Source organism: Scomber scombrus, chromosome 21 (assembly GCF_963691925.1).
Source record: "Scomber scombrus chromosome 21, fScoSco1.1, whole genome shotgun sequence".
Taxonomy (NCBI): domain Eukaryota; kingdom Metazoa; phylum Chordata; class Actinopteri; order Scombriformes; family Scombridae; genus Scomber; species Scomber scombrus.
In genome coordinates this window covers 10,812,467-10,826,696 of record NC_084990.1, presented here as the reverse complement: position 1 = coordinate 10,826,696, position 14,230 = coordinate 10,812,467, and the positions used below count along the sequence as shown (strand labels likewise).

The 14,230-nt window shown below is 42.6% G+C and overlaps 1 protein-coding gene across 1 annotated transcript in view; it reads left to right on the top strand.

Moving 5' to 3' along the window:
• The window catches only part of rhbdl1 (rhomboid, veinlet-like 1 (Drosophila)), a 41,992-nt gene that overhangs the window by 10,011 nt on the left and 17,751 nt on the right, over window positions 1-14,230 (top strand). Inside the window, exons 4-7 of the mRNA XM_062443200.1 lie at window positions 2,983-3,157; window positions 10,181-10,405; window positions 11,345-11,493; window positions 11,632-11,744. Coding sequence (XP_062299184.1) covers window positions 2,983-3,157; window positions 10,181-10,405; window positions 11,345-11,493; window positions 11,632-11,744 — 662 coding nt within the window. The remainder of the gene's footprint in view (window positions 1-2,982; window positions 3,158-10,180; window positions 10,406-11,344; window positions 11,494-11,631; window positions 11,745-14,230) is intronic.

Here is a 14,230-nt window from a genome sequence, read left to right as displayed (position 1 = left end):
CTCCACTGAATCTTTCAAGTGCTTTCTCTCCTTGACTGGGCACTGTATTTCTTGTTGCCTGTTTTGGACTTGGGTGAGGTTGTCATTGTTTTCTTTCCCTGAGTCTCTTATTCTAAACCTTTCGACCACATATTCATAAATCAGGTCACTTATCCTCTCCAGCTTCTTCTTTTGTGTTCCTTTAAGTCCTTCCCGAATCTTGATCAGATCTGCACTGGCCGTTTCCCACTCTTCTTTTATGCCATTTTACACGTGTCCTGTATCTTTGGATCTTTTCTCCATCACATGTTGGGTCTGGATTGGTTCTATGTTCTCAGATGTTGTGGATGGATTACTGTCCTCTACAACCAGGATATTGATGCTCTGTAGGTTGTGTCCTCCAGCTGAGCTGCACTTGACACTTTTCTCAGGAGATACTGGTTGATATGTGGTCCTAGTCTCACCTGCTTAAGGCATGTCATTTGGCTGTGGGGTATTCTTTGGCCTAAAGAAGGATGTTACCTTTGACCAGCCACTGGTACATATTCAGAGCTTGTGTCCAGCAGCTGTTGTTTCTGTGCCAATAGTTGCTGGACACAGCACAAATATTTGCTTAACACTTCTTAATGTTGTCCTGTTGTGTGCTTCATCTACTACAGTATATTCCTTTGAAGGGTACTGCCTGCATACTTCAACTAAAGACTCTATTATGGACATTCTCACTGATACATGCAGCTGCTTCTCGTCCCACTAGTATTCCCTAACCCTTCCCTTGGCTGTTTGATGCTTACTGTTGTACTGTGCATATTCTTGCTCTCTTGCTGCTGCTGTTTTGCTTTGCCTGTTTTTCTAACTGCTTGTGTATGCAGTTGTTGTATAGCCTGATGCTGCTGTCTGCTAGCTACCTGCCTGATGCTTGTGTGCTAGACTGCATGTTGTCACATTTAATGCTTAGTGGGTATGTTGGAAATGTTGGATCTGCGCCGCTGTCCTTTAAACTTTTGACATTTATTTTTAGCCGGTACTCGCTTCCGTCAAGAGGCTTTGCCTTTTGCCAGGCTGCCATATAAGAATTTGTTCTTAATGACTTGTCTAGTTAAATTAAGGTTAAATTAATAAATAAAGTAACATTTGCTTAATGCTGCTTAATGTTGTCCTGTTGCTCACATCATTTATAATATGCTTCTTTGGTTACTGCCTGCTTGCTTTGATGTTTTTACTTCATTTTAACTGTATTAATATTAATGCTGACATTTTCTAATGTAACATACATTTTATCAATGTTTTATTGTGAGCTGCTGCTTGAACCCTATTTCAATAATTGTATTTTATTTTTAGCTTGTTTTGTTTTTGTTTGTTTTTTTACATTTAGAGAGTCTAAAGTAACATATTTTAACATCTGGCCAGAGCCTAAAGATGAGAACTATCCTTTTGGCAAATTCTGGCATATTTACAACAATGTTCATTAATATGCACTGTCCCTGTAAAAATCTTGAGTCAAGCATGATCAAAACTAGCTCATTACTTCCTGCTTCCACTGCGCTCTCCCAGGTGAATAAACACATGTCCATGGGAGTGAAAAAAGCAGATTAAATGGAATTAAAGGAATGCTTGTGTTCAGCTAAATGGCTGTAAAAACTCCTGGAAAAAGTGGCTGGGGGGAATCAAATCACATACAGTAAACATGTTGAGGATAGGACACATGCACATGCACGTACACACACGCTCTCACACCAATGGATTCTCTGATTGATCTTCTTTACTCCTTAGTTGAGCAGCAGAGCTTTAAGCTTTGAGCCTTCTGCAGTAGAGACCGACACAGCGCTGCAGAATTTAATGCTGCCGTCCTCATGCAGCTGGTGAAACGCTGTTGTCTAACCATGTCAGAGCAGCCCGAGTCCAGACTAAGGGGGCCTAGATGGGATTCTTCTCTTGGACTTATGACATGGGCAGCGATGATCCAGCACAAATGACTCCACACTGACGCAACATTTGAAAGCTCACTCCTCCCTGGGGCAACAAGAGGCTGTTGGTTTACTATCTGAAACCTAATGAGGCTGTGTTAACATTCAGGAAACAGTAAAATGAGAAGCAGCAAGGGCTCTTCCCATGTGGTCTCTTTGTACTGCTCCGGTTTGTCCTCAGGCACATTTTCACAAACACAGTCAGATGCACTAAGGAGAGCTGGCATGAGAAATTAACGCTCCATTGGAGAGCAATTGAACTGCATTTAGGTAAGAGAAGAAAATCAAGTAATAAGTAAGTGAAGCTGCTGCCCCAAAATCCCACATTACATAAACAAAGCATAGATGCACACCCTATACTTTACAAGCCATTTTTAACCGGACGCTATTTTAGACAACTACACTAAGCCATTTTTATGACACTCTCTTGTTTAAATCAATTAGGAGGAGCAGTGCTGGCATACAGGCATCAGCAGTAATAACCCATGGGGCTGTGGGTCTCAGTGAGTGAGTGGTGATTATAAAAACCACGCTGACTGGGAGCTGCAAATGTGACTGAGGACCGACGTGCATAGTCAAATGATGCATCCACTCAGAAAAAAAGGCTGAAAAGTCAACCTCATTTAATGCTGAGGGATTTTTTTTTCAAGGAAGCTGCAGGTCACTGCATATATGAATGACGTGCCTGCCTGTGTTCTCTTGCAGCTCCTGACAACAACAACCATCCTGCTGTTTTCTTTGACAGACCTGCTCCTTTAATGAGTTTGAATGGGGCTGTTTCTTAAGGCAGGTCTAATTCTTTCAAAGGCTTCATAGAGGCAACACTGCTTAATTAATACTGGTGTCACTGTTTGAGCTTATACCTTCAGCCCCATGGCTCTTGTTTGTGTACCTTTTGTATGTCAGCTGTCTATGAACTTTTCCCTCTCAGGGCAAATTGATATGTTATCTCTGCAGCGCTGCTTATTATTATAAATCAGAAACATCTTTATTATAACTGTTACTATGCAGTTGTTTTGTCCCAATGGTCTGAGAGTAGTCTGTTGTTTTTCCAGCTGGACCCAGAAAACACCGGTTTCATCGCAGTGGAGAACTTCACCAGCTTGGTGGAGCACCATGAGCTGCAGCTGGACCCGTCCAAGCTGGACATGCTGTTAGCCCTGGTCCAGAGCAATGAAGACGGACAGGTGTGCTACCAGGAGCTCATCGAGCTGGTAAGTGGAGCCCAGACGCATGTACACAGATAGCAAAGCAGAGGGAGTCTAATATGGCATTTCATGTCCTGCAGCACAAATGCAAACGTTCACACATACACACACACTTATGTTGGATTGCAGAAAGGTTACAGAATTGATTCAGACAGAGCCAGCAGGCTTCGCCGTGGCAAAAATGGACTCAGCCATTCAAGTCGTTGTCCTGCAAAAGGAGGATCAATCTTTCCAGTTAATGTGTCGGTAAATCCAGACACTTAACCTCACAAACTGCGCACAGCAAGTACTAGAAAACACCCACACCAAGCTGACAACATTGAACCAATACATTTTATTTATCATAAGTGATACTATATGCAAACGCAATCATATTTCATTGTGAAGAAATTTAAGTGGTATCGGTATTATAGTGTACAACGCATCTCACTGGTCTACTTTAATAAAATAAGAATTTTTTAATAGTAATATTCTCCATACTTTTATATTGTCTTAACTACAGCTGCAAATGTCTCGTTTTGCTGCTGCTTTGAATGTGTTGCCTGCCTCTTCACCTATCTGTGTTCACAAATGTATCCCTATTAGAAATTCATGTAGAGCTTCATATGTGAAAGGCTGATTCACTCTGTGCACATAGATGAGCACCTGCCTTCTGCTCCTGGCACCGTACGGTTATAAGCACCGTGATTAATTCAACGCAATGCAATTCCTGGCATATTTTCACTTACGCTTACGCTCATTTCTCCTCTCTTGCGCTCTCTCTCTCTCTCCCTCTCTGTTTATCTGTGTCCCTTTCTTTCTATCTCATCCTCTCCTCGTGGTGTGCCACCCATGATTTGTAATGAAGGCCACACGAGGCCACTCAATTTGGAGCAGGGCCCATTTCTGAGGACTCTGCTGGTAGAGAGAGAAATCACTGTTGAGGTGCTGCTCCCACAGTGTACCCCTTCTTCTTGGAAGTACATGGCTCTCTTCCTCTGCCATTCTTGAAGTGTTGTTATTTTTTAATGCATTCTCATCTCTAGCCCTCTCCCACTCAACCCATGTAATATCACCCCCCTCCCCCTTATTTTGAACTTGCCTCCTTGAACCCTCAGATCTCATTTCCTTCCCTCTCATTCGACACTCCTTGCGAGCATATGTTAGGCGTTGAAAAAAAAACCTCTGCCTCGGCTCCGATGGCATCAGGGAGACACTTTCAAAATTGCCCATCAGCCAAATGCAAATTGCCTTCGATTAGTCCAGCATTGGTAGTAGCAGGCAGTAACTTGGGGTAATTTGAGAACGGCCAGCCTCACACAGATATCGACCCCCAGGTCTGATTTTAAAGCCTTGTCTGACACACACATGTGAATGCACACAGCATACCCATACCGTTCTGTACATGCATACAATTTGCATATATACAAACACTTTCAAGCATTTTATTATTAATGAATGCAGCTAGTTCCTCTCTGTCTATCTCACTGCTCCCTCTCTCTGCTCCTCACTCTGTTACACACACACAGTTTCCAAAGCAGACAGACTCTTATTCATACAGATGAGCGCTGCCAGTACAGATTTGCTGACTAATTTAGAGACGCGTTGATGTGAATCTGGCCTACCGTTGTGAAGTGTGTGACGCGTGAGCTCTGCAGGTCTCTGTTCTCCGGGACAAGCTCCAGGCTGCTACGGGGAAAAGTGCCACATGTAGCATGACATTTCCAACCAGGTCATCAGCAGCTACCTCCGGCCTTCCTCTCCCTTCCTCTCCTTCCTTTCTGCTGCTCTCTGAATTTCATGAATTTTCCCCCAAGTCTTTCCTGCTTCCTCTTCTTTTTCAGTTCTCATGTAGTGCTTAGTCCCTGTTTTTTTACCCTCCCCTCTCTACCTCCATCATTCACATTTCTGTATCTCAGGCAGATTTATAAGTAGCCCGCCCCAGTGTGACAGATGACAGTCATATTTTGATTTTGAAAGTTCATCGCTGCCATTTGTTCTCTGGTCTCCATGAAAAATGGAACACCTCCGGCACATAATTAAAATTGACATAGCAAGGTGCAGTGTGTGTGTGTGTGTGTGTGTGTGTGTGTGTGTGTGTGTGTGTGTGTGTGTCTGTGTGTATGTGTGTATGTGTGTGCGTGTGCACTCAGTGCATGCCTCCTCTATGCTCTCAGCCCACAAGCTGTTAACATTTCACTCAGTTTCGGGAGTGTTCAACATTTTTCCGATTTGTTGTTCTACATTCGTTCAGTTCGTTCAGGCAGCCGTGAATCCACGTTGCCTTTCCCGACCTCAGTGGGTGTAAATGGGTTTGAATCGCACCGTTAGGCAACAGCTTCTCTGGTGTGAGCATTTGAGTGTGTGCGTGAGTGTGTGAGTGTGTGTAAGTACAAGACTGTCTCTGACATCGCTCATGTTCAACTCATCTTTCAAGCAGGGTGATCCTAGCCGGAGAACTCCATCAGCTCAGCCAGAGGGGTGAATAAGTAACGCTCTGCTAAAACCTCTCTTGGGGAACAGTGTGCAGACACAAACTTGTTCATACGCTTGCTCAAACATACACACTGACAAGGAGTATAGTACATTTGCACACACCTTTCAGCACAATTATAAACAAATATCTTGTTGACTTAGGAGTCTGAGAGAAACCTGTGGTGTCAAAGTTCACACGTGGCAGGGCTTTTGGTGGTGGAGAATTTTGCAACAGATGAGCGTCTGCTTATGAATTGAGGGTAAAATCAGGCCACGCTGAAGTCGGATATATTCCTACTCGTGCGCGTGTAATTGCACGTATTGATTTCTTAAAAGAGAGTCCTCTGATGCTATCATATACCAGCTGCGTAATTGAAGAAGTGTGTCATTGTTTTTCTCCGGGTGGTAATTTGGCTAATGTTCGTCGGCGATCCAAAATGGCTGCCACGGTTAATTATACGGATAGAGGGTGTATTTTGGAGATTATGGCGGAGACTCTCTTTGTTCAGGTTTGAGGATTTTAAGACTGTTGCTGTGTGCCTCATTTTTACCCTTTTGCCCAAATGTTGCACTTACATTTTCTGTTCCCTCAGGAGGTATAGTTAGAGAAACGCTTATGTAATATCTATTCTAATTTTCTGCTTTAAACAGAGTGAGTCTTTTGCTGCATTTTAAGCAATATTGTGAGAGGGCGAGCACTTACAGAGAACAGAAATGAAGTTCGGTCACAGCGCAAGTCAAGAGAGCGTCTGCAAGTAGTTGTACAGTACTTTAATGTTCTCAAGTCATTTAGTCATGTTAAGTGCCCACAGTGCATTTGTCTCCAGGGACACACAGATGCTACCTATCAGTATTGCATCCCACACCAAACTCCTGTCAATGCGCTTTCTCTTTTAGATGCACCGTCAACTAAAAGTAATGCACTTTGCCTAAGTGTCCTTGTGTAAAGTCTCTTTTTTTTCTCCTGAGTTTTAGCACCACAATGATTAAACCATGAAGGAAGGCTGTGGCCACGAACTGCTGAGGGGAAAAAAGGTGGACTTTCATTTTAAAAGGATTTGGGCAAGAAAGAACCAGAGTATCTGGGTCAGGGTGGAATCAGCGCAACACAGGCCTGAGATCCGCAGCGATTTAGATTCTACTCATACCGAGTGTATGTGTGAGAGAGAGGGAGAGAGGGAGAGAAGGTCCTCTGAATGACTCAGAAATTAGATAGTAAATGGGTATAGTGACACTTTTAGCCGGGTGGTGGTGAATCACTATGTAAGCTCGGTTAATTGCCACAGTCAGTAATGATAAACAATTCATCTTATATGTGTGTTTCAAAGATAGTGATTGAAAGATGTTCACCTCTCACATAAACTCTACTCTTTTTTTATCTGTAGTGCTTGAATGGCATCTAAACTGTATTTTTTTTTGTTATTACTAATTAGTATTGAGCTGTGAAGTATTGACCATGTGGTGCAACTAATTAATCCATCAAGGACAATTGACTAAAGCTGAGAGCAGCATGTACAGTGGGCGGCATGCAGCTACTAAGAGGAGGAGGATGGACCCTTGCTGTTTTTCTCACACACACGCACGCACGCGCACACACACACACACACACACACACACACACACACTGTTGTCACTTCAGCCGATTCAGCTGTCCCTAAAGGGAAATACTATCTTTATCTTTGTGCTCTTAGCCTCAGCATCAATTATTCTCTGGCAGACCATCCTCGTAAGGGAACTTCCATCGTTTCCGAAGCCCAAGTCAGAGGTTTACCTCCTCCAACGTTTTATGTGAAGTTTTTTCAGCTCTCCTCGCTCCCGTCTGTATGTTAACTCAAGTTCTGACTGCTCGTGTGTGTGTCTTATTGTCTGTTTCCTGTCTCTCTCCTGTCGTCACTTCAAAAGGCTGCTAATGCTCACTTTAAAAGGCAGCAGTCCTGCATGTCAGAGAAGGCGACGCAGAATGACAGCTATGCTTAGCTGTGTCTCCGGGGCACACATTTTTTTCAGGGAGACGGTGTGAATGGGAAACGATACAGCGCGAGGTGGAGAGAGGTGGCAGGTGTTGTCACTGAGCCAAGTACGGATGAAACAAATTCAGAAACAGAGAATTTATTTAGAGAAGAAAGCCAGCAGAGGGAGAAAGCACAATTACATTTATATCCTGTAAACTCTACCTCTCTTCTTTCCATAAACACACTTCCTCTTTTTCACTGCCAGTTCAGGAATATAAAGATATTCAAAGTAAGTAAGACGTGGCCTCACTTTCACTGTCCATTGGTGGCCTCCAGGATCTGTGAATTGAGCTCACCCAGGCAGGCATCTCATTTTCCCTTCTTATTTTCCCTGCTCTGCTCTTCTAATGCCCCTCTTCTCTTCTTCTTCTTCTTCCTCTTCTGCTTCTGCTTTAACTCCCACCCTCAAGTATAGCATAATTGCATTTTCCAGGCCTGATTTCCATACTAAATATGCATCCCTCCATCTGCGGGAGAGCCAGCAGCCCAGCTCAACATCGTTCTGGTTATCACAGTGTAACAGGCCCCTCAATGTACAACCACCAAGTATCATAATTACCCACAGTTAGGGTGGTTACCACGTCCTGCTCTGCTAACTTCCAAAAGGGATTAGCATTAGCTTATTTTTCCTCCTTGTTTTTTCTGAGTGATTTCTTGAAAAGGGAAAAGGGGGGCAGCTGCAGCATTCGCGGAGCAATCGGTTCATTACGTCTTCATTATTTGCTCATTTATTTACAGTCTTTGTCCTCCAGTATGTTTAGCTCATTAGCTTTTATAGATATTGACCCACAACTTCTTTCCCTGTGCCCCCCGCTGTGTCCGCACATGAGTCTACAAGCAGCAGGTACTGGCTAATGAATGACAAATGGTGTACTTTAATGGTGGGTTGTACTTCCTACAGGCACACTCTGGAGGTTACACTTCACACAAAGCTGCCACATTGTCTAAGGTTATTATTATGAGACTCTCATCACACACAAGGTCTGCTGTTGAAGATTTATGCTGTTAACAGAAGCAGCTGCTGCCCACATGCCCCTCTTTCTTTTCCTTCACTGCTTTCCTGGAAACTCATTTTCATAAAGTGTCACATCAAATCACAACACATAGGTTGATTTCGAGATAATTGCTTAGTCAGCCGGTTGTCCTCAAAGGAGCTGTGTTGTTTTAGTTACACCAGAGACTTCAGGCATCTGGCATCGCCTTTGAGTATCAGCCATTAAGTCAATTTTACCTCTGAAGATGTGCATGCTTGTTGTCTGTAAGGAAATGCAGATATTGACTCTTAAGGATCCCTGCTGTGGGTAGCTGGTCAAACAGTATTTTCAGCGACGGAAAAGAACTCTCCACATTGTTATCCTAAAAGTTATTTGCCTCAACTGTCAAAATAGTGGCATTAGGATGGTTTTCATCCTAAGCCTCTATTAAAGAACTTATTAAGAGTTGGTCTCGTCGGCCGACAGGCTGCTGCAGGGCTCCCGCACTCTAAGCAAACCTGGAGTCTGTGATAACATGAACACACACACTCACACGCTTTCTCGCTTTTCATGGAATAGTTCTTCTCAACAAAGATTTGCTTTTTCAAGGGCAAAATCTTTTCAACAGCCCATTTGTTAAGATGTCTGAGCTGCAATCAACCCTGCCAGCAGTCATGCCGATTTTACATTTTGTCAAAATCAAAAACCACTTATGCATTATTTTAGTTTCTTATCAGTCATAAATATTCAGCAGCAGGTGTGCCAGCGCTCTTGTGGCAAGATGTGTTCACTTTTTTATACCTTTTTGCCATCTTTTTTAATATCAGTCGTTACATATACAATGTGGCTTTGATATTCCTGTAATACTGTCATTGATTCTGAGATAAATGAAGAAAAGTTAGCCTTCAGAACAATAGAAGAAGGTCCTAATAAAAGATCATGCCCTTTTCCCTTCACTTTTTGATGATAAAAAAATAAAGTACAACTTGCATAGACCGTCATGTTGCCCCATATGAAATCAGTACTTCATGACTGTTTGCACGTCCAATCCAGGTTGATTAGTCACACTGATGAGTATCCCTCAGATTATATGAAAAAAAGCCATCCTGCTTTACTGATGTTTTAGCCACTTAGTGTGAAGAAAGTTATGGATATAATTGCTAAGATGAGACATTCAGCAGCGGGAGATGATGAGATGTATTCATCCTGGTTAGGTGTGTCCTCTAGCTGCCGACAGTTATACTCAGAGCAGGACTCGAGACACGTTTATTGCAAAATAGACATCAAGTTGGAGAGACAAACACAGCAAATGAATGCAAATCTGTCCTCGGATGCCTTGTAGTTGCAATTAACTGGGCTGTCAGCTGAAAAAAGGTCAGTCATCTATCTAAGTAAAGAGAAATTGTATTGTGATATCAGTAGAAAATCGAAGATAAGTAAAGAGATTATTTCAAGTTCCCTTATCCTCGAAATCTAATGCCTTTAAGATATTGATTGTGTGATACACAATAGTATACTGGTTATGATCTACTACTGCTTCTACCAGTGTGGATTTAAACATGCTCATTGCTTTTGCACCTTTTCCTCAGATGAGCAGTAAGCGCTCCAGCAGTTTCCGACGGGCCATCGCCAATGGCCGCCGCACGCTGCAGAGGGAGATCCTGCTGGACGAGACGGGGCTGGGTCTGTACAAACGTTTTGTTCGCTATGTGGCCTACGAGATCTTGCCCTGCGAGACGGACCGACGCTGGTACTTCCATCAGAACCGCCTTTGTCCCCCACCTGTCTTTATCGCCATCGTCACCATTGTGCAGGTGAGATTCAGGAAGTGACGTTATCAGCAGTGTCGTAGAATTCAGTACATCATAGACAATTGTACTGGCTCAGATATTTCTAAAGCATAGGTGGAATATTTTACTTGACACTCACGCAGTTTGTGCTACTAACCCATAACAGACTTTATACTGTTCTGTTGGCTCAGTCGTTCGCCTCAGACCCACTGAAAAGATTTCCTGCCTTTGATCACACGCTTTTACTGTGAGCTCGATATGAGCTGGTAACCCATTTGGGAATCAGGGGCTTAGTGGGTGCATTTAATGCCATTCCTCCAAGCTGAAACCCTCAGTCAGCTTGCATGCAGGGATTTTTTTTTTTTTTTTTTCAGGCGATTTTGGAACTAGGAAACCACATCAGTAAGCACGCAGGCCACCACAGTGGCATTAATTGACCTATTGTGTTCATTTGGAAAAAAATAAAACCTCTCGCACGGAAGCCCTCCCGCAGTTGAATGGTTAGGGATTAAGCAGTGAAAATAACCTACAGCTTCTTAACAAAACGTCATAATTTCCCCCAAAATCATCATAATTCTGAGCAAAGAAAGCCAAGTGCTCTTATAATACCTCCAAATGTCACTGAATGGACTGTAATGACAATGAGGATGTGATAATAACAGATTCACATTCATTTTAATTCACAGAGACAATGAGTCATTATTCTATGAAAAGAAATTAATGGAACTGAACCAGATGTGCCTTTTTTTTCTGCGGGCACTAATTGTCTCCATGACTTTAACAAGCATCAGCTGATAAATACAGAAAAAGAAGGTAACGTCATGAATCACAATGGGTTTTGTTTTGCAGAGCAATTTTCACTCCTTTTTGTAGCAAAGCGGCCGTCGTAGCCTGCGGAGAGAGCGTGTAATAGGTATGTCAGCAAGAACTGACGGTTTGGTGTCTCTTTCTGTGTCGTTGCAGATTATCGTGTTCATGTGCTATGGCATCATGCTAAACAAGTGGGTGCTGCAAACCTATCAGCCTGACTTCATGAAGAGCCCCCTGGTCTACCATCCCGGCCACCGTGCACAAGTGTGGCGCTTCTTCAGCTATATGTTCATGCACGTCGGGTACGTTCATGAAGCTCCACTTGCCACATGTTGATATCTCAATTTGGTTGTTGCGGATGATGCACAGTAGTAAGAGGGGAAAAAAAATCTCATGCTGTCATGTGTGTCTCATTTTCTTTCTTTGCTTTTTCTCCTTAGTTTGGAGCAGCTGGGGTTCAATGCTTTACTGCAGCTGATGATTGGTGTTCCTTTGGAGATGGTCCATGGCATCTTACGAATAAGTCTCCTGTACATGGCAGGAGTGCTGGCCGGTGAGTGTCTTTTAAAAATATGTGTATCATCATTATATAAACCAGTGGTCCCCAAAGTGGGTGCAGAGGTTTGTTCATTTACAGTTTTTATTGTACATTTTTAAAAACATTTCACCAAATAAAAAACAAGGCAATATTTACATTAACCACACATTAACTTTTTTATAGCAATAATAATAATAAGATATACTTACCTGCAAGTGTAAAACGGTGATCATGATTAGGCCTATATTATTTAATGTGTCATTATTATTATTATTATTATTAGTAGTAGTAGTAGTTGTAGTAGTAGAAGTAGTATAGGAGTAGTAGTGGAAGCATGAGTTCATATGTCTCATATTTTACATCAGTGCTTTTTGCTGCTTTGTTAGTTTGTTAAAATAACTTTTTATAACACATATCCACGGTATATTTTTTAGCTCAAATGATTTGCATATGTATGTGTGCTGCATGGGTGGGCTTGGGGCGGGGGTGCCATGAAAAAATAAATCACAGTGAAGCACTCACAGTACTGTGAACACAGTGGTGTAAACTGTGCAGTGATGTAATACTTACATTGAAGATGGTTAGGAAGTGCTCAGTCAGTTTTAAGTTAATCTGCAGTAAAGAGAGAAGAGCCTACTTTATTTTCTGTTAGGCCCTGTGTGTGTGTGTGTGTGTGTGTGTGTGTGTGTGTGTGTGTGTGTGTGTGTGTGTGTGTGTGTGTGTGTGTGTGTGTGTGTGTGTGTGTGTGTGTGTGTGTGTGTGTGTGTGTGTGTGTGTGTGTGCGTGCGTGCGTGCGTGCGTGCGTGCGTGCGTGCGTGCGTGCGTGCGTGCGTGCGTGCGTTTGCCAGTCTGTGGTGTATCTGTACTGACCTAGTTTGTTTTTTTACTATTTGTACAGTGTATTACTCAAAAAAAAAAAAAGCTTTGATTTTTGTTTTGTTGGTTTCATATCCATTTATCAAGTTAAAGGATGAATTGTGTTTCAGTTCTGCTGTATAAAAACATTTGCTTTTAGCACCAAAAGCCAGTGCAGTGGGCCTGAATCTGTCAGCATTTTGTTTTCAGGCTGACATCCGTGAGTTTGATAGTTTTGATACACCTGACCTGGCTGGTGGCCTGGGCACCAAGCTGAATGTGGTGTGGACTGGAGTGACTCACGGTGCCCGGAAGTCAGGCTGCAGCATTCAAGGCTTTGTTGACAAGAAGCCTCATTAACTTTCATCCTCCTCCAAGCCAGTTTTGAAATTGGAAAATTTTGATTGTAGGATGTGGTTTCTCACTGCAGTTTTGCTGTCAATGCGTATTTGCGGAGGTCATATCAACACTGCTGCATAAAACTCTACTCCCTTTCATCTTCACCGGGAATAATTTGCCTTGGATCTCATAAATCTCTAACAAACCATTATTTGATTACTGTCGAGAGCAATAACCTAATTCATATTGAGTTATATTCATTCATTTTCACTAACCTGATATTTGGGCTTTTATTTCTATGTGATTAATACTGCAAATTATTTTCCCACTTTTCCTGTCCTCTCTCTCTGTGCATAGTAAAATGGAGTTAATGCTGCTCCAAACTCCTTCTGCTCTGTAAAAATCAGACCCTCAGTCCTCTACACACACATTCCTAACACTCATGAATTATTGGAGCTTTGATTTATTTTAGCAATGATGACAGAGAAAGAGAGAGCAAGCAAGTTGAGCATGGGACTTAGATGAGGAAAAGTGGGAGAGTAATGCAGGGTTTTTCTCCAGGGAATTAGCCTGAGTGCAGTTTGAGATGCTGTTTGGAGATTTAAGCTGCAGCCTGAATCGAAAAAGGAGGAAGCAGAAGGGGATGACGCGCGTAGTGACATTTGTAGCCCCAGTATCCCCAGAGCCTAGAGCCGAAGCACACTCATTTGAACTTATGTGCTCGAGTTAAACCGTAGTGATCAAAAAATTTAATTTAACAAGTGGAATCTAAATCTAAAAATAATTATTCGGAATTTGACTTTCATTGCATTTAACCTTCACTACTGTGTAATCAGCATCATTGCGATCATCATCTCAATCTCAAACTGACAAATGAGGACAAAAGGAAGAAACCAGCAAAAAGTGAGGAGTTGAAATTGAAGGTGGTCGGGTGCAAATGTTGCAATTTGGTGGAAAGTAGTCCTTTTTAAAGAAAGGTTGGGAGGTCCACTGAACCACTTTGAGTGTGCATTACTGTTTGTTTGGAGTTGACAGCAAGAGGTGAGGGCCCTCTCCATGGTGAGCAGAAAAATGGCACTTGTGCTTCAGGTGAGAGGCCAGATGAAGGCCACCAGCCAGGTTTTGGACACAGCAGGAAGTTTTCACAAGACACTCTGCCTCTTGTCGGTTGGTGTAGTGAGGCAGACTGATGGTGAGGATTGCACTGTTGCTTATAGACATTTTCTACTGAAACACAATGGACAGTCGTGATTTGCAGTCATACAGGGTTTGACATATTCAATTTTTTGAATTTGAGTGAGGAAGGA